At 36.3% G+C, this 21,253-nt stretch overlaps 1 protein-coding gene across 1 annotated transcript in view; it reads left to right on the top strand.

The window, feature by feature from the left end:
• The window catches only part of LOC113233554 (protein sine oculis-like), a 94,640-nt gene that overhangs the window by 16,404 nt on the left and 56,983 nt on the right, over window positions 1-21,253 (top strand). Inside the window, exon 3 of the mRNA XM_026468676.1 lies at window positions 19,892-20,102. Within this exon, the coding sequence (XP_026324461.1) occupies window positions 19,892-20,102 (211 nt within the window). The remainder of the gene's footprint in view (window positions 1-19,891; window positions 20,103-21,253) is intronic.

Here is a 21,253-nt window from a genome sequence, read left to right as displayed (position 1 = left end):
ATCCGGTCGGATTCGAACCGACGTCTTCTTGCATACCGTGCCAGACGCTATACCAACTAAGCCACGGAACGAATCAACGGACCTCACGAATTTTTCTATGTGCTTGCATCGTGTCTTTGTACTTGGTCTTTCAACGACTTTTTAGTCGTAGCGCCATCTATGAGAAATCTATGACAGATTTATCACGGTATGCAAGAAGACGTCGGTTCGAATCCGACCGGATCGAAGGAATTTTTTCTGAGTGTTTTTTCTGAGTGTTCGATTTTTGTATTAATAATTACAACAAACTGGTGGAGTAATTTCACAAAAAATAATTGAATATCAAATCAATAAAATTTTAACTATGATATCAAATGTTAACGTTATAACACCATAAGAAAAAATCATATGATGACGATCATTTTTAACCGACTTCAAAAAAGGAGGAGTTCTCAATTCGACTGTTTTTTCTGTATGTGTATTACGCGATAACTCCGGCATTTCTAAACCGATTTTCATAATTCTTTTTTTATTTGAAAGAGGGTACCTCAGTAGTAGTCCCATTTAAATCTTAAGGGGATATTCCACCTCTAAGGGTGGCAAACTAGGGAATAAATCCGGTTTCGCGCACTTTCCGGTAACCGACTTCAAAAAAACTTGGCAAATAGCTGTAACGCCACGAAATTTTGAGGCCGGTTTTTTTAGTTCCTACCCTGTAACGAGATTATATATAGAGAGCAACAACAGCACACAGACAGCTTAAAACTAAAATGGGCAAAGGCGACCTTATCGCTAAGGGCGATCTCTTCTAGGCAACCTTTGAGATATAGGAAAACTAATCAGATACGTATCCCGTTACGTAGTGTGCCAACAACAAAGTATGACTTGTATAGACAAACAATAATTAACATTATATTTTATCAAATAATAAATAACGATGAAGTATACCTACATGTATCTTAGTATAAATAAATATCCAAATTTCTTTCACATTCACATTTATGTTTATATAAATTTATAATACAATTGTTATTTTAGTAACTTCTTATATATGAGACAAGCAATTAAAAAGTTACTTTTTAACATGGTATGACAATGTATAATTATGGATATTGTGCGTCTTACGAATGGATGACACACATATGCACATTCACACATTGCACACTTACAGACACATACACACATACTTGCACTCACACAAGTTAAAAATTACTGTAAGTAGTGAAATTTGTATTAGTTGTAACACCAGTTATAGTAGATATTAAGGTAGTCTGTTTCAATATCTTAAAACAATATAAGATTACTATTAATATTATAGAAGATATTTCCTGACACAGGGAAACATCCGCCCCTGTACTATGCCCTTTAAAATGAACGAATAAAACATTTTTATTTCTTATTATTATTTATAAATATACCTAAATAAACTTATACTTACTAATAAATGAATACACGGTAATTATAATAGGTAATAATTATATAAATATATAGTATTCATCATTCATCACAATATGTCTTCAACAAACACTTATCGCTCCACGTCAATTGATTCGTAGACATGTTCTGTTTATATTAAGTTATCAAGAATTAAACTAAGAAATACTAGTAAGAATTTGATATAAACACGTGTCGCCAAACTAGAGTTATCGGTAATACAATTCCCCGTAAAAAAAAATGGAGGGACTTCAAAGAGAAAGGACGCCAAAAAATTTAAAATTTTCAATCCAATGTTCAGCCAGCGAAGTAATTGTAAAAACAGTAATTTAACCTAAAAAACATGCAAACAACAGTGTGTTATTTTATTATTAATTATTATACACGAATTCACTTAAAAATATAGAAGACCTCATCGTCACTTTCCATCAGGTGAGATGGAGATCAAATGCACAACTAAATTAGAATAAAAAAAAAGAATCTTAACCTTTTAAAATGGCTTAAATCTGAGTAGAGATTTACAAATTGTAAAACAAACTCTAATTCGTCTCTGAAACAGCGTAGAGTTCTCAAGGTCAAGACATCGACGACGAGCGATTATGCGTTAGCGTTTTTTTATTTTCACAGACAACTCACGCTTGACCAAAAAAATTACTATGCCAATATTGTTTTCAAAAAAAGACTTAATGTTTAGTTGGTATAGCGTCTAGCACGGTATGCTAGAAGACGTCGGTTCGAATCCGGCCGGATCGAAGGAATTTTTCCTGAGTTTAAAGAAGTTTTCGATCTTTGTATTAATAATTATAACAAACTAGTGGAGTAATTTCACATAAAAATAATTGAATTCAATAAAAATTTAAATACAATGAATAGCGACATCTCTAGCCGAGGCTGATAGCTGTAACTGGGTGATGAAATACTTTCATAGATTTCTCATAGATGGCGCTACGGCTAAAAAGTCGTTGAAAAATCAAATACAAAGACACGACGCAAGCACATAGAAAAATTCTTGAGGTCCGCTGGTTCGTTCCGTGGCGTAGCTTGTATAGCGTCTGACACGGTATGCTAAAAGACGTCGGTTCGAATCCGGCCGGACCGAACGAATTTTTTCTGAGTGTTCGATCTTTGTATTAATAATTATAAAAGACTTAATAGTTCCTATGAGAGTTTCCTTGGATCTTCTATGGTTTCGGATTTACCCATACATCGTTTAAAAAAGCACTCTGTATATAGGCTAACTATTATTATTATAACTTCTTCGAAATTTTTTTTTGTACCGCCCTCATAGCTCCGCACTAGGAAGACTCTGTATGCCGGGTGCCCAAGACACACTCATGGACAACCACAAATTGCACCCAAACTCACGAGAGAAATAAATGTAGGCCATACAAATATTTCTCCAGGCCCGGGAATCGAACCTAGGACCTCTGCGTGGCAGTCTGGCATGGTAACCATTCGGTCACGGAGGCAGTTGCATACATAACAAAATGAGTTTCAGACGGGTATATAAAATTTTGTTGCTCGTAGCACTTCTCATATTTGCAGGTAGATGTAAAAGACAAAAACCATGACCAACCTACATTTTATCAAGCTTTGAAGCTAGAAGAAGGCCCGTTCCAAAATGTATTCATTATTTTCAACCCCCTCGTTAAGGCAAAAGCCGAAATAATTACGATAATGAGTCTGATACCTGCACGATCCATTACCGGTGCTTCAACCCTTTATGCACCCCTTCTCAATTACTGTTTACAAGTCAAAATTCGGAACATCTACATTGGGTAAGCAAATTATATGTATACAATAGCAAGGAACAATAAAAAAATCATGACATTAAATAATAAATATAAACATACATTGCTTTGATCCCAAAGTAAGGAACTAAAGCACTAACAAGATCCGAAACAATATTGAAAAGTTAGGTTTGTACATTGACCCGGTCAGGGATCGAACCTGGGACCTCAGAGATGGTGACACTGAAATCCTGTCTGCAAGTCACTCAACCAAGGAGCTCGTATTTTGTTAAGCAAATTCGAATATTGTTGTTGCCAAATAACACGTATCACATAAGTACCATCAGACTACCGGACTAGCCCAGCGATGGTACCAAATGCTGGAGCGTACAAGTCATGCACGTCTATGGCAGTTGCAGATCCGAGGCTCCCATCTACATTCGGAAAGACTAATCTAGTTACTCGAGGATGGGTGGTCTTCGCGATATCGGGTACGGGGTTGGCACGCTATAAAAGTTATATTACTGCATATAAACGGCGTAACTAACAGAAATGTGTCGTTTAATATTTGAAGTTGTATGAAAAGGGTAGTTGGTGTTGGCTCAAGAGTTGAGTCAGGATAAAGTGGCTTTCCGAGGTCTTTGCCTACCCCTCCTGTGGGACTAGGGCGTGAGCTTATGTATATATGTTTAATACTTGCCTTATAATAGAACTAAAGGACACAATTATAGACCGTCGTGTTTTGTTTTTGTTTTATAATACCAAGATGGAACGAAGTCGTGCGCCTGGTTGTAAGCGACACGCCTGTCCATAATAGTTGCAGTGCAACTTACGAACTTTATATCTCAAAGATCTTAGAGGCACTGCCCCTGCGCCCTTAGACATAAGTCGACAAGTGCCATGTGCCTGTAATTTCAAAAGCACCCTTCAAAACCGGGACGCAGTGATGCTCATATTACCGCTTGGCGGCAGAAATAGGTAAGAGGGCAGTACTTCCCTAGACTAAGGGTCATATTCTAGAACTCTACTCAATGCTCAAGTCAGGACTTGAGTATGATTCAAAGCAATAGAAATCATACTCAAGTCCTTGCCATTAGGGTCGTATTTCCAGTGCTTGAAATCATACTCAAGTCTGCTCAAATCCTGACTTGAGCATTGAGTACAGTTCTGGAATACGACTCTCACTCAATTACAAGGAACTCTACTTCTACTAAATGACGGATGCTCTGGGCAGAGCCCCCGGAGCTATTTTTTAATCTAGTACAAGTGATAATTCCCTGGTTTGAGACTAGAGATGTGTGCCAATTGTAAAATCTTTGACAAATTTTTGACTGGCAGCAATTCATTCATTCATTAGTGTGGTAGTTGTGAAATCGACGTGGCACTTTTTTCAGGTGTTTAATACTTTTGTGTAAACAAAAATGCAAGCATAAAAATGAGACTGGGCTGTATTTTCTTATTAATTAAATTAAAAGATATCTATAACTACCATTGAACGCCCAATAGTAATCTTCGGGACAGGCTTTGAAGACGGAATATTTATCCATAGAGATCTACACCACAGAATCGATGAATCAAATTGGCTACTACGTATCTCGCGTCATTATGAGTGCATGCACCTTGTATGCGGGTCGTTTTTTCGGGTTGAGCTTTGCGTGATGTTTTTTGTAGTAATTCCTCAATTTTCGTTGATTTTATGTTTTGTTATGGCCTTTTTGATTGATTGTTGTTGACTTTTCATTTGTTGTCACAAATTATCTCGATAAGATATAAAATAGATTTTTCTTCATTCGATTTTACATCACTACGTCTCCAGAAACTTTAAGGCTTAACTCACACTGGCGCAGAGTCGAAGCGTCCTGTTTTTCAACTACAACGCGCGTCGTCGCGTGACGACGCTCGCATTAGTGCGCCCGTTTCCATATTTGCATAACATATTATATTAATTTGTACCTTAAATATGGGAAAATAGAGATGAATATACTATAGGCGAAAAACATGACGTGTGGCGACGCTTCGATTCTGCGCCAGTGTGAGTTGAGCCCAAATCTCAAACGTTACCGTATCCATGAAATGTGAAATAAACAGTAATTATTTACCGTACTGCCTATTCTTACGATTCAATTTTTATACAATCATTTAATTTTCTGACATTTTTTTCGCGGGAAATCATTATAATTCGCATTATTCCGAAGAAATAAAGAAATGCGTTTTTAATACCTTTCTAATTTCTGAGTACAGCCACATTAGAAGGGAGCGAATAAAATTGTTGTCAACAAAACAACAAAGTCTAAGTGTTGCAAAAACATTTCGTTATTTTTTTTAGTTTATACATTAATCATACAACATTAAAACAGCATTTTAGGCATGTACGTGTTTATGTAAATTGCGAGAACCAATATTCCATGTGGCGAACGGTACAGTATGGTACCGAAATTGCAGGTTGATGCTTTTGTACTCAAAGCATTCTAGTCCGCCCGATTTGCATTTTAATGGAATTGTAAGAAAATTGTCTTGTTTATTCCGTTGTGGTATTAACTGTCGGGGACATACACTTTTTTTATAACAACAATTCACGGTATGAATAATATTTTTCATCACACTTGCTCGTAAACAGTGTCATGACATGCAGGCAATGTGACCGTAATGTCCTAAATTGTGCCTATGGGCTTTTTCATTACATTATCACCCTATGAATTTTTTACATCAAGATGAAGCAAAAACTTTTTATATTCGAAAAAACTGAATGTATACTTCGCATAAACTTGAAGTATAAAAAAAACTAAACATTTTCAATTTGACTATATTTTACTAAATTTGTTTATGAATTCAAATTCTGCAGTATTTATAGATATTGAAAAATTTTTATTTTATTGTGGCTGCATGTTCTAATCATTATGGGAAAATAGGTAACTGAAGAAAAAACAAAAGCCCGCCTTTTGCAAAATCCTTAAATATTGTGTTTCGCTAAGCGATATTTATTTACACAAGAAATAATAATCGTTGTATCTATTTCATCAAAAAATGTGATAAAAACATTGTATGCAGCACGGGCGATAAAAATTACAAACCTCGAGTCATTAAAACCCTCAGCCTTCGGCTTCGGGTTTCTAACAAACTCTCGTTAGTATTTTTTTTATTTACCGCCCTTAATACTATATGAGTGTTCAAGTTTTATTAGAAAAAAATCCTGAAATGTTCAAGAATATTCCACGAGCCCGTACAGTATCACACAAGACCACGCTATTCAGTAGAGCTGAATTATTGTCATGGCGCCAAAAAATGTATAATAATTTGCCAAATGAGATAGTTTTTTTATTTCTTATAAAAAAACAACTGCGCATTTGACCTCCATCTCACCTTATGGAAAGTGATGATAACGTCGAAGACGTTCACTTTGCATTCAATCTCGCCTTGAAAAGGTCCAAGTTATAGCGTTGACGAATAAGTCCGCAGGTAGAGAATTCTACTCTCTAGCCGCCCGCCATATAAGTGTGGAAGCGCATCGTGAGATTCCTGGGAATATCCACAACATAGGGGTGGAATCCCAGCCCACGTCTAGTCCCCCGATAATGGAAAGGGGAAGGCGGAATCAAATTATCCAATTCCATCGCACACTCTCCGTGATATATCCTGTAGAATACCGATGAGCAATTTATGGCGGTTTTTAAGGCTTCGCCTTCGCCTTTACTAATTCCGAGTCACCTATAAGCCTCTTGACACGTTTGTCGGTTGAGTCCATGGTGGCCAGTTGGTATTTAGCAGAGCCATCCCATAAGTGGCAGCAGTACTCCATACACGACCGGACTTGTGCTTGGTACAGCTGAAGCAACTGTCCCGGTGAAAAGTATGGATTCAATACATCTGCCGAAGTTGAGATTGAGCGACAGGTCGATTCCACGAAGCTGGAGACGATCGGCTATCTGTATGGATATATCACGAAAAGTCGGAGTCAGGTGAAAGGGACTCGGTTATGTGTAGAAAAGACACGCCTGCGTTTTGGTAACATTAAATTTGACAAGATTGGCATCGCTCCAATCGGAGACTGTCTTGTCGCCGTGTTGGAAGTGTCGTTAGATTAATTAATAATTTTAATGAATATAAAAGACAGCTGTTGACTTTCCAAATAAATATTACTTTTTACTCCCGGACAGAATTCTTTGACGCTAATTACTGACATATTATTCATGTATTTCTTTTTACATCTTTTGTACTTTTACTTTATTTGAAATATTTGACGATTTCATTATAGATAATTTAAATTTCATAAAGTTTTTTTTATTTTTATAATATCTGTCTAGTGACGGGACGAACACGTCGTGCGCTTGATGGTAAGCTGCACTCCTATCCATAACAGATGCAGTGCTACTCAGAGCTTCTGAAATCGCAAAGGTCACCCTGGGACATAAGTCGACAAGTCCCACGTGCCTGTAATTTCACCAGCTTACCTCTCAAAACCGGAACGCAGTAATGCTAACATTACTGCATGGTGGCAGAAACAGGTAAGGTGGCAGTACTACCCTTTTTTTTTGTTGGAAATGCGTTACGCGTACCGCTCGGCTTGGGAGAGCATCGAGCGGTTTTGTAGGACTCCCGGGCGGTAGTTCCGTATACCCACTAAAACCTAAAGGTTAGGATCCGCTTACGCATACTACTGGGATGTCTCGACAGATGGCCCGCATGGAACGGGCCCAGTCCTTTGAAGGGTGCTCTGGGCACCCTTAGTCTTAGTGGTCCCCCGACCACAATCTACGGCGGAGGAAAAAGGCGAGCGTACTGCCTCCTTCGCATCCCCGGCCTACGTATTCGAAGCGGGTCAGAGAGGGGGTCGTTCTCTCTGGAGCACTCCGCAGCCTCCTTCTGCGTGATTAAGCTCTCGCAAAAGGAGGCTATAGCGTTTTAACACCTCTCGCTGCCTAGCATTGCGCCCATGATATTGGGAGGAGATTTCCTCCCACAATGGCAGTCAGGGAGTGCCGCTGTGTGCCCCAAGCCGCACATTCCGTCAGGGTGTGCCGCGCGGTGTCGACGGGTGCGCCGCATTCGTGGCAGACAGGAGTCGCTTCCCAACCCGCAGTATTACCCAGGACGAACTCTTTCACAAGGAGGTCTACTGCTACTAGTTTAGATTTTTAGATTACTATTTTTTTAGTTGAATTCGATTGATTGATTGTAATTATAGTAAATAGTAAAATGACATATATATTTGGATGTCAACTATGATAGATAGAGTAAGCTGGATTTATTGAAATAAGATCGTAAGCAAGAAAATAAACAAATTGATTGATTGATTGAACATATCGTGCGATTCAAAACTTTAAATCGCAAAGATCTGAGAGGCACTGCCCGTCACCTTTCGACATAACGTTGGCAAGTCCCATGTTCCTGCAGTTTCACTTGCACCCAGCAGAAATAAGTAAGATGGCAGTACTTCCCTGGACGAACTCTTTTACAAGGAGCTCTACTGCTACTTGCATTGCACAGGTGAGTTGGAGGTCAAATGCTCACTTATTTTTAACTGACTTCAAAAAAGGTGAAGTATCTCAATTCGACTGTTTTTGTTTTACGCTTTTGCTCCGGCTTGTGTGAACCGATTTTGATGATTTTTTTTTGTTGGAAAGAGGGGATCTACCTTAATATTTATCCCATTTAAATTTGAATACAATAAATATTCCACCTCCAGGGATGAAAAACTAGGGGATGAAACGGGTTTCGCGCACTTTCCGGTAACCGATTTCAATAAAAGTTTGCAAATAGATGTAATTCCACGATCTTTTAAAGTTTTACTATTATCTGCACTATTTTCTATTATCTGTCATTTAAAAAATCGAACAATACGTATGACATACTGTGTAGAGTTTATCCATCGTTCATTATAAGCGTATCGCAGTCCACTGCTGTATATAGGCCTCCCTCAATGGGCACCATTTACCCGGTTTCAGCTTATCGCATCCATGTACTGCCAGCAGCCTTCACAAATCGTCGCTCCGTCTGGCCCCAGACATCTACATACATTGTAGAGTTTGTTATACCTTCGAATAACAAGCATTGATAAATTGGTGGCTCTGTAGGCAAATTCTAATAAGTGAAGGGTTTCGAAACCGCCCCAGGGGTGGTCACAAACATAACTACGTATTTGCGAGACACACACGTCTGGGGACATCCGGCTCAATCATTTTTTTCAGATATCCTAAGCAAACACACTGAGGGTCTAAGTAAATAAGTCGCAATCGTTTTGGCAACTTTTTTTCCTTTTTGTAGCTTAGTACATGTGTTTCCGTTGTCTTAAGACAAGCTATGGCCTTGTTGCTCCCAATTATGAATAGAACCTCAGCACATCGTTTCTTCGGTGTCGTATTTTTAATCAACTTCAAAAAAGGGACGGGGTTCGGAATTCGACTGTATTTAGTCTGTTTTTAATTTTGATTTTTTTTTTGGAAAGAAGGTACCTCAGTAATCATCCCATTTAAATTTCAAGAAAATATTCCACCCCTGAAGGTTGCAAACTAGGACGAATGACCACAGAGGTCGGTTTTTTTAGTACCCTGTATTTATTTCACTTTTATAATATCAAGTGACATTTGCAATGCCACTCGGAGCTTTAAATCGCTATCTAAGAGGCACTGCCAATGCACCCATCACCCTGTCGACAAGTCCCATGTGCCTGTAATATTACCAGCACCCTTACCCTTCTAAACCGGAACGCAGTAATACTTACATTACTGCTTGGCGGCAGAAACAGGTAAGACTAATTGATAAAGATTCTCTTATGGAGTTGAAGGTTTTAAATCAAATCTCCGCAGAAAACTGGCGTGCTTACTTACGTCATCATTGTTACCCTATTATGTGTCCCACATGGTTCTCCTCTACCTTCACTTGTTTTCCAAAAGTTGCGAATCTTTTTCTACATGCAAGTTTTATCACAGTGCGTCCCTTCACCGTTAGCTAGAAGTATTTTTATTAACAATCACTTCTTCTTCTTGGGGTTCCTCTCCTATTGGAGGTTGGATAACTTCATGTCAATCCTGACTTTGGAGGCTACAGCTCTAAAGAGCGAGGTGATACGTATCCGTAGTCCGAAATGACATTTTCCAGAAATCACGTTTACTCGAATTATCATAACCTCGATGTAGGACTAGTCATAAATGAGCAAAAAACAAAACTTGTACACATACGCTCATCACATAATAAAGCTCATTTCAAGCCGACAATCATTTCTCATAATCATCAGTGTTTGCATGTATCTGTGGATGTTTGCTCATGTCAACCCTTGGAAGTTGTAGATAATCACATGTATATTGGCCTGGTAATCGATAGCAGATTTAGCTGGGGGCCACACAAAGACTATGTATGTACAAAATTAAGATCCATTTTAGGAAAATTTTACGTACTTAAATATAAGGTACCTTACAAAACTCTAAGGTTAAATGTACATGGCCCTAGCCGATTCTGTGATTGGTTACGGTATAAGTAGTTATGGTTTAACATATAATACGTATCTAAAAGAAATATATAGCTTGCAATTAAGAATCTTAAAAATTATTGTTCCAAGGTATATTAAAAATAGATACATAGATAATGATGTTGGGTTATTTAGTTATTGTCAAGTGATGAGTGTTTATGATAAAGTAAAATTTTCAACGCTGAATTTAATTATGTACATAAATTATGTGAATATCAGAGACCAACTAATTTGAGAGTCATACAGACAAGAAAATATATACTCCCTAAAACAAATAATGTGTATGGTACTCGAAAACTAGAGTATATAATACCTAAGTTATTAAATAATTTGCCTGGGTATATTCAAGACCTATATGTGGAAGGAAAATGTAAAAATAAATTAAGGAAGTACTTACTGGCTAGAGAGAATCGCTGTGGACAGATAAACCCTTAGTGGTTTTTGAGCTACAGCTGCTTGTAATATGTTTAAGTTTTTGTAAGAGTATTAAATAAATAAATTTTTTCTTTTAAACCTAACTTAACCTTTTTTTTTTTTTTTTTTTTTTTTTTTAACCTAACCAAAACTAAGCGTGTCTTTGCGATAAACATCCAACACATCGCCCTGCTATTACAATAGGGTTGTAACTCAAAATATGTGAAATTCAAAATTATAGCATTTCTGAACGTAAAATTTGTTTTTCTATGCGTCAATAAAATTGTCGTTAGAACATTGTAAGAAACCATTAAAATATATCTACTTAACCCAGAATGAGGCAAACGTTTTGTGAACTACATCTGGAGAAAAGAGTCCGTACTCAAAAATATGAAAATATTTTTTATTTTAAGAGTAATTCGTTTTTCAGCTATTCTGAATAAATTTTTGAGTTAATACGTTATTGTATTAGCAGTGCGATATCCTGAAAGAACAACGGTTTTGTTATATTTCGGTTTTCGGTGTAAAGAAAATTCGAACAAACGCTATTTCGGAAAAACAAAAATTCGAGTTTGTGATAGGTGACCACTACAACCGAACCAATCCCTCAAATTATTCAACCAGGAGTACCGCCTTTTAAAAACTCTTCGTGTTCCAGCGATTTTGGCTTGGATGATAAGCTGGAGTAAATTATACTTATTGTCCCTCATGACGCAGCCGAAATACGACATCTTCCTGCACTTAATGGTGTTCATAAGCTCCACTTTTTTTCTTCAGTATATTGAGTACTTCTACAAATGTACCTAATTTAGAAATTAAATCATAATTACATGCCTCTGGGAATGAACCATCGACCTCTTAATTGAGAAACGACCGCTCTCCCACTGGGCGACCACCACTCTTACTATTTTAATATACTTTAGACAGCTTCGCGGCATTGGCATTTTGTCTTTTCGGTTTATTAGTGCTGCTTGGATCATTTCTTAATGATTATCTGTTCAAATATAATACAATGATGTTTTAGTTACCTATCTAATATTATGTTTTTTATTAATTTATTTCCTAAACAACAGCGATTGTGTTGGAAACAAAAACATAATATGTTAATTGAAGGTTGGATAAGTCCGTGGCCTTGAGAAGAAAAAAACATACAAGGCCAACGTGGCCTTTCCTTGTTAAAGAGTTCGGTCCAGTGAAGCCACATTACCTATTTCTGCCGCCAAGCAGTAATGTCAGAATTACTGTGGTCCGGTTTTGAAGGTTAAGGGTGCTGGTGAAATTACAGACACATGGGACTTCTCAGATCGTTGCGACTTAAAGAAAAAGAAAGATCCGTCACTTGATATTATAAATAAATAAAAAACTTTTGTATTTTTTGCGCTCTTTAGTTGCTTCGTAAGTAGTTCTAAATTAAGAAATAATATTCGAAACAAGTTTTTATTTAAACTTGTATACATACACATAATAAACACGTATTTAACCCTCGTACAATTAAAAATCTCAAAGTGACCGAACATAATACACAATATTAAGAAGTCATTAATGAAAAAAAAAATACAATAATAGTAATTAACAAATTCGATAACCTTAACACGTTAAAATACAAATTAATATCAAATGCCTCCTACACAGCAAATTAACAAACATGGCAAAATGATTTTTCCAACAAGAAATGTTTAAAATATGTAATGTCTAACAAATTGTAGAAAAGTTCGTTTTTTAAATTGGTTGTATTAATAAATCTATCTTATACTTACTTCGTTTTTTTTAGCATTGACAAAAGGAAGTTTTGGATCTTTTATGAAGCGCCATTTTGTTCAGTCATTTTATAAGCAATTTAATAAATACAGTGAAACAAAACTCTCAAACAAATTCTGGGCCAAATTGTAGTAAGTTGAAGTATATATCGAGTTCTGAGGTTTTCGCGATTATTACACATAGGAAATGAAACTATTTTTCCAGATTTAAATCGCGTATATTTGTTTTTTCAAAGTCAACCGTGACCATGGGACCTGTAAAGGGCCCGAAACGTTGCTTTCTTTGAAAGAACAAATATACGCGATTTAAATCCGGAAAAATAGTTTCATTTCATAAGTTGAAGTATATGAAATCCGCGGGTAATAGGTCCCCGATTCTACGAACAGCTACCCACGGACCTGAAAAGTGTTAGAAACGATGAAACGTTTTGTACCCGAATAAAAAACCTTTTATTGGATATTGAATTATACAGTGTCGATGAGTTTCTTTTGAAACAATTTTAGCAGCATTTAGTAGTTATACTACTTTATTTTATATTCATTATTATTATTATAATTTTATTACTGACGATCATAGTTGTCCCTTGACATTGTATTTCCAATAGCAATATTGTGACATTGATAACATGAAATAAACGATTCTATTCTATTCTATTCTATAGTTTAAAAATAATGGTTGTGTTTCAAAATGAGAAACCTAAAATTATAACAAACTAGTGAAGTAATTTCACAAAAGTATTTGAATATGTGGTCAAACAAAGTGACATTCGATAAACTTAAAAAAAATTAAAATCATTGAAGCGAGATATCTTGTCAGCTGCTGGTAGGTATAAGGTAGTAAAATGTTTGAGAGCCTTGTTTAGCGGTATTTAATAAAATGCCTTGCTTACGAATAAAAAGACCCAATATTTCCTTCTGTCCAATGCTAAATAAGTAGTTATATATATTTCGTTGAATTCGTGAAGATGACGTGGGCGTAACCGTACAAGCCGACGACGTGTAACACTTCCGCTGCTTCTGTTTAAAATCATTAATCATTTACATATCTATTAATTAAACTAAGAAAATATACTAAAGAAGAGGTTACAGCTCAGCGAGAGAATGCTTGCTTCTCAATTGAGTGGTAGATGGTTCGAATCCCTGTAGCGGCATGTACCTGCCTATAACTTTAATTATTAAGTCATGTATATTTGTAAATGTTCAGTATCCTTAATTATGTATACCCTTAGAGTTTCACACACCAGCTGTTCCTACGACGATGTGAACAATTAATAACCTGCTCCTTAATGAGAAAAAAACAAATTGTGTAAAATTTACGTAGTAAGAGAGATACGGTTACAAACATTGTAGTTAGAAACGAGTCAAAGTCAAAGTCGAAGTCATTTATTATTTATTTATTCATTAATTTAATCATTTATTCCATAGGTAATGTTTTTACACTTGAAAACGTCATTTTTTAAGCTACTGCTCGTTCACTGCGCTGACCTCCCTGAAAAGAACAAACAAGAAACTCTAGGAATTGATCTTTTTAAATAAACTTGAATGCTATAGAATAATACATTTTGAATCATTTTTGTGTGGAATCTAGACTCACTGACTGTCTTTCCATACATCTTTATCTAAAACGTAGTCCACAATTTTGTAATATGACTTTTCAATTAAAATACTTTTAATGTAATTTTTAAACTTAGGAAATGGTAAACATAATATATGCTCCGGAATCTTATTGTAAAAACGTATACACTTCCCCTTATAAGAATCATTTACCTTAGTTAAACGAAAACGTGGTACCATGAGTTTGGACTTAGTTCTAAGGTTAATATTATGGATATCTTCTTTCTTAACGAAATAATCTATATTTTTACAGGCATACAAAATATTTAAGTAAATATACTGTGATACGAAAAATTGAACCTTGTGGAAACATTTGTATTTCTAGGTATATCGTTAGATGTTAAATTGCAATGGGGTCAACATAAGGACTACATAAGGACTGCCACGCAGAGGTCCCAGGTTCCATTCCCGGGCCGGGAGAAATATTTGTATGGCCTACATTTATTTCTCCCATGAGTTTGGGTGTAATTAGTGTTTGTCTATGTGTGTGCCCATGGCACCCACGACACAGGGTTTCCCTAGTGCGGGGCTATGTTGAGTGTGTGCGTTATTATTTACCTAAAAAAAAATGTTGGGGCACTAATAATAATAATAACGTTAACCAGAAACAAAAACATACTAAAGGTTATTATACAACTTCTGCGTACTTTGATGACATAAATCTGTGATAGTAACCCGTTTAGCTCATGGAGGTAGCCTCGATCTCTGATCTAAGAAAACAAAAAAAATATTGTAAATGTGTATAAATGTTATGTACAAAGAGCAACCCCTAGAGTTTCTTGCTCATTCTTCTCGGGGGAATCTGCCTTACGAATGAGCGGTAGAGTTTAACCAATGTAACGATTTCAAGTGTAATAATGATTATTTTAATTTGATTTAATTATTTTACATCAAAATGAGCTTGTGTGTGCTGGAATGATATTCCCCTCTATTGCGTGACATCGTGAAAAAACATCTTTTTTCTGAACAAATTTTTTTTGTGTTTTTTTTCGTATAATAAATACCAAGTGACGGGACGAAGAAATCGTGCGCCTGGTGGTAAGCGACACGCCTATCCATAACAGTTGCAGTGCCATTCAAAGCTTTAAATCGCAAAGATCTTAGGGGCACTGCCACTGCGCCCGTCTCACTGAGACATAAGTTGACAAGTCCCATGTGTCTGTTACTTCACCAGCGCCCTTCCCAACCGGAACGCAGTACTGCTCTCATTACTGCTTCGCGGAAATAGGTAAGGTGGCTTAGCTCGTCAGTTTTTCTTAATCGAAGTCAAAGTTAGTTTCATAAATATCCTTAGAATTTTTTAAGTTTGTGGTTACTAATTTGTGCTATTATAGGATTATGTGCCTACGCGTCGCGAGACGTACGGTATCTTTGTTATTTTTCGCCGCCCGCATTTTGGATCATCCACAGCTTTTTATTTTTAGACTCCATGAACGCATTCCCTTGAGGTGTTTACATATTACGAGAAATCGTGTTAGAATATGGCTGGTATGAGATGATATCTGCGATCCACTAACTAAAACGCGGCTATGATGGCTACGCGGATATGCAATGGTTGTTTCCACGGAAGAAAAAAACAATGGACGTGTCATAAGCCTCGATTATTACGCATACAAACAAAATGATAAACACAATAAAATCTTGATTTGACATTATAGCAAAGCTCAAGTTAAACTAGTCGATTTGAAGTGAAAAACCCGTCAATTGTTCCGAACTCGGGCTGGCCAATCGGAGCGCAGTTGTCACCGTAATGATTTGGCAGAATAGTTTTCAAACAAATTAACTGACATTTCGTCTCTATTTCTGGTTATATACTCGATGCTCCACCGACAAGAGACTAGTTCTTCAATAAGACGAGAAGAAGTAACTTGTACACAAGTAGAAAAAAAAACAAAATTCAAAATAAGTTTATTTCATAAGCAAGAAAAAGTATTTCTACTAAACATTTACAAATGTAATAATTATTAATAACAAAGATACGAACCACAGAACAATAAATACAGTAGAAGTGGTTAGTTAGCGTCAGACGCTTGCCAACAGTAGGTCTCGAAAGACCTATCTGAGCTCAGTCCGCCGTTTTCGCTTTGTATAATAAACCAATTTTCAATTTTCTGACCATCTATTCGCTCAGATGTTAATCGTTGGTCGTAGTCCAGCTACTGGCCGCAAGATGACAGCATGTTGAAAAAAATTTCAATATAAAATCAAAACGTCGTAACTTGCAATAAAGTTATTGACTGAATTTCAACGATATAGCGACTGGGTAACGTTTAAATTATATTAACAATCCAGAATTTCTTGCATCTTTTTAAATTAGAAACTATGACCAATCATTATTAAGATTTCATAGCGTTTATCATTTTGTTTGTGTACGTTTTGGCGACATCGGTTCTATAATAATCGAGGCACTTCCATTTTTTTTTCTTCCGTGAGACGAACACTTAGAAATAATTCTTTCGACTTTAAAATTTACAAATGTAATTAAGTTTTATTGAATGTCAGAATCTTTCACTGTCACGATAATAAATTAGTTTTTTGTGAAATTACTCCACTAGACTGGTTGCAAATGTAACTTAACACAAAAATTAAAGCTATTGGTACATGTTATTACTGGAATTTGAATCATCGACCTCTCAATTTAGAAGCCACGTCCCACTGAGTTATAAACCTCTCCTTTACTATATTTTCTTAATTTAATATATTTGTAATTGTTAAATGATTTTGAACAGAAGCAACGGAAGTATTCCACGTCCGCTTGTACGATTACGCCCACGTCGCCTTTATGAATTCAACAAAATATATAAGAAACTTTTATTTAAACAATCAAAGTAGCAAAAAACTTTTTTACATTTGTTTTACATGTATTAGATAGCTAATTAGTGGAATTTAATAGCAATATTGTCATAAATTTGGACAGATAATCAGTAAAAACTGATGCAAACATAGTCGTAAATAGCCACCTTCTTGAAGTTGTTTCCGAATACACTTATCTCGGGCAGATTCTGCAGTTAGATAGAAACAATTTCGAAAAGGAAGCCAGAAGGAGGAGGAGGATTCAGCTTGGACGGACAGCGTTTAGGAAGCTACGTCGAGTCTTCTCGTCACCCATACCACATAATCTGAAAACAAAGGTTTTCAACCAGTGTATCCTGCCTATTAATGCTAGTCCACCAAGTTAAAGTCTTTAGCGAGCTATGGAACGGACCATGCTCGGAGTTTCTCTGAAGGATAAAATTCGTATTGAGGTTATCCGAAAGACAACCAAGGTCACCGACATAGCTCGTGCAATAAGCAAGCTCAAGTGGCAGTGGGCTGGCCAAATTTGTCGAAGAACCAATACCTAGAATAAGACCTGCGAAAGGTTCCTGGCGGGAAATGAATGCGACAAGCTGAGGACCGGGCGAAATGGCAGTGGACTGCGATAGGCTGATTATTGTGAAGATGATGGTTCAGACAGCACCACTAAACCAGAAAGACAAAATGCCAATGCCATGAAGCTGTCTTACTACAATATTAATAATAAGAGCGCTGTGGTAGCTCAGTGGGAGAGCTTTCGTGTCTTAATGAGAATCATTCTTCTGAAAGCAGAAGCGGGAAAAGCTATTTTTCTACATCAACTATTTTTAGATAGATAGATAACACGTTTATTCAGCACAAATACAAACAGAAACAAAACATTTACAATCACTTCACAGAGTATAACATAAAAGCACATAGAACATTCATTATTAATTTTATACACATTTATACAAAACGCATATTGCGAGACAAAACAAATACTGTGAGAAAAACAAACAAATACTATAACAACTGATAAAATTTTAAAATACTTATGACTACAGTTTGTGCTGAAATGGCCCTGACTCAGCATAAATACTGTAGACCAAGAGAAGGCAAACAGTGCTGATTTTCTGCCAGTACCATATGGTGAGCGATCGCAGCCCAGTAAGCCATGCCACCAAAGTGCATCACACGCAAATATATATACCTAACTCTAAATACTATATATATATATATATGTGTAAGATGTAAAGCAAACAATGTAAATAGTGTAAGTAATGAAGGTAAGCAATATAAATAATAATGTAAGTTTACAAACATAATATTAAATTATAACACTAGCCACCAAATATGAGTATGTTTTTTTGATATTTACTATTAAATAACGGTCTTATACAAAAATATACGAAACACCTAAGGATATTATCTAAAGAATGTGCTAGTGTGTTACATGATAGGATGTACTTTATATGATTATATGAAGTCCTGAAAACAGGCTACAATATCAGTATAAAATATGTAACTTTGTACATAATTTTTATATGGAGATATATCTCTTTTTTAAGTAGTACAGAGAATATGTTAAACTTTGGTTTTCATCTGAAGCCCTATTAGTTATTAAATTCACATTTATTCCAAATTTTTTTTATAATATCAAGTGACGGAAGAAACAAGTCGAGAGCCTGGTGGTAAGCTATACGCCTGTCCGTAATAATTACAGTGCCACTCAAAGCTTTAAATCGCAAAAGTCTGTGGGACACTGTCATTGTCACCCTGAGACATAAGTTGACAAGTCCAATGTGCCTGTAATTTCACCAACACCCTTACCCTTCAAAACCGGAACATGGCAATGTGAGCATTACTGCTTGGCGGCAGAAATAGGTAAGGCACTTCCCTGGAGCTCTACTGTTACTAAAATTCATCCGCGCAGTCAAGTGCTCTCTGCCCTGCCCAAACGCTCTTACACAACAAAACGCTCTATGGAGTCAATCACAGAACAATAAATGTGCTGAGTAGGCGTGGTACGCGTGCCAACAGTACGCGGAGTTTCGCAAGCTTGAGCTCAGACCGCCATTTTCGCTTGTACGTTACGGTTATGTCAATTAACTCGCACAAAACCTCGAAAATGATTGAAAAATGCCCTATGATGCTAAAATGATTGTCGCACCTATATTATCAAATGATGATGATTCATATCTCATATTTAATAAAATGTCTATTTTCTGTTTACGATAAAAATAGATTTTTTGTATAAGAAACGAAAGTAATACTTTTACCGCTGCTATACGGTCCATTTTTTTTTGGAGAACTAAGTAAACATCTCGAATTTTCCTCGCTACTCGTAGGCGTTAATCGTCCATCGTCTATCAGCTATTGACCACTAGATGGCAGCACATTGAATGAAATTTCGATATGAAATCAGAACGTCGTAACTTGCAATAATAGTTATTGAAGTTTCAACGACTTGCCAACTGGATAAAGATAAATTATATTAACAGTCCAGAATATGTTCCATCTTTTTAAGCTAGAAACTACGCCCAATTGTTATTATGATTTCATAGTATTTAACATTCTAATAGTGTGTTTTTCAACAGCATTTCTTATAGTAATCGAGTCTCAAGGCCCATCCATTGTTTTTTTCTACCACGAAATCAATATTCCTTCAGCGTCATCATCCTTACATTGTCTGGCACATTTATTTATTAACGTCTTCTTTCCAGGTCCTCCAGCAAGCTGGCAACATCGAACGCCTCGGTCGTTTCCTCTGGTCACTGCCAGCATGCGAGAGATTACATGCCCACGAGTCCGTGCTAAAAGCTAAGGCAATGGTAGCCTTCCACAAAGGCAACTTCAAAGAGCTGTACCGGTTGCTGGAGTCACACAATTTTAGTGCTCATAATCATGCTAAACTTCAGAATTTGTGGCTTAAAGGTGAGTTTATGCCTTTCTATAACAGTTGCAGTGCTACTCAGAGCTTTAAATCGCAAAGATTTGAAGGGCACTGCCACTGCGCTCGTCAACCTGAGACATAAGTTGACAAGGCAATGTGCCTGGTATTTCACCAGCACCCTTTCAAAACCAGAAAACAGTAAAGTACCGCTACTAAACGAACGAACACTTGATTGTTTGTTAAATATGCTTATTTTTTGTCCATATATTCTGTTTGTTTTTTAACCGACTTCAAAAAAGGAGGAGATTCTCAATACGATTACTTTCTCTTTTTTCTTATCGTCTATGTTACGCAATTACTCCGATATTTGTGAACCGATTTCAATGACTCTCATTTTGTTAGAAAGGGAGTACCTCAGTAATGGTCCCATTCAAATTTGAAGAAAATATGCCCCTCTAAGGGTAGTAAACTAGGGGATGAATACAGTTTATTGGATTTCTCGAACTTTCCGTTAAACGATTACAATAAAACATGGCAATTAGATGCAATTCGACAAACTTCTAAGGTCATTTTCTATAAAATAAGGGTTATAATTATCAGTTACTCGTTTTAACCCGGCTTAGTTAGTATTCGAGCGTTTACTCTACGTCCGATTCATGTCAGTTCCGAATCCTAGAAATGACGGTCCGAAATGACACAGGGATCATTTTATCTCTAGGTGTACAAGCGGCAAATATACATAATTTTATTAACAAAGAAGATATCCATAATATTAGAACTAAGTCCGAACTCATGGTACCACGATTTCGTTTAACTAAAGTAAACGATTCTTTTACGGGGAACTACATACGTTTTTACAATAAGATTCTGGAGAATATATTAAGATTATCATTTCCTAAGTATAAAAGTATTTTAATTGAAAAGTCATATTACAAAATTGTAGAGTATGTTTTAGATATAGAACTATCGAAAGACAACAGGAGTGTAAATTCCACACAATTGTGATTCAAAGCGTATTCAAAGAGCAATCCCTAGAGTTTCTTGCTCGTTCTTCTCAGGGAGGTCTACATAGTGAACGAGCAGTAGCTTATGACGTTTTCAAGTGTATAAATTTTACCTGTGGAACCATTGACTTACAATTATATGGACTAAAAAGTGTCCGAACTTATAGGGCGTTAAAATCGTATACAGA

This window comes from Hyposmocoma kahamanoa, unplaced genomic scaffold (genome assembly GCF_003589595.1).
Source record: "Hyposmocoma kahamanoa isolate Upper Pololo Valley unplaced genomic scaffold, ASM358959v1 79, whole genome shotgun sequence".
In the NCBI taxonomy this organism is placed as follows: Eukaryota; Metazoa; Arthropoda; class Insecta; order Lepidoptera; family Cosmopterigidae; genus Hyposmocoma; species Hyposmocoma kahamanoa.
Note: the sequence above shows the minus strand (reverse complement) of the source record. Positions and strands in the feature narration are given on the sequence as shown.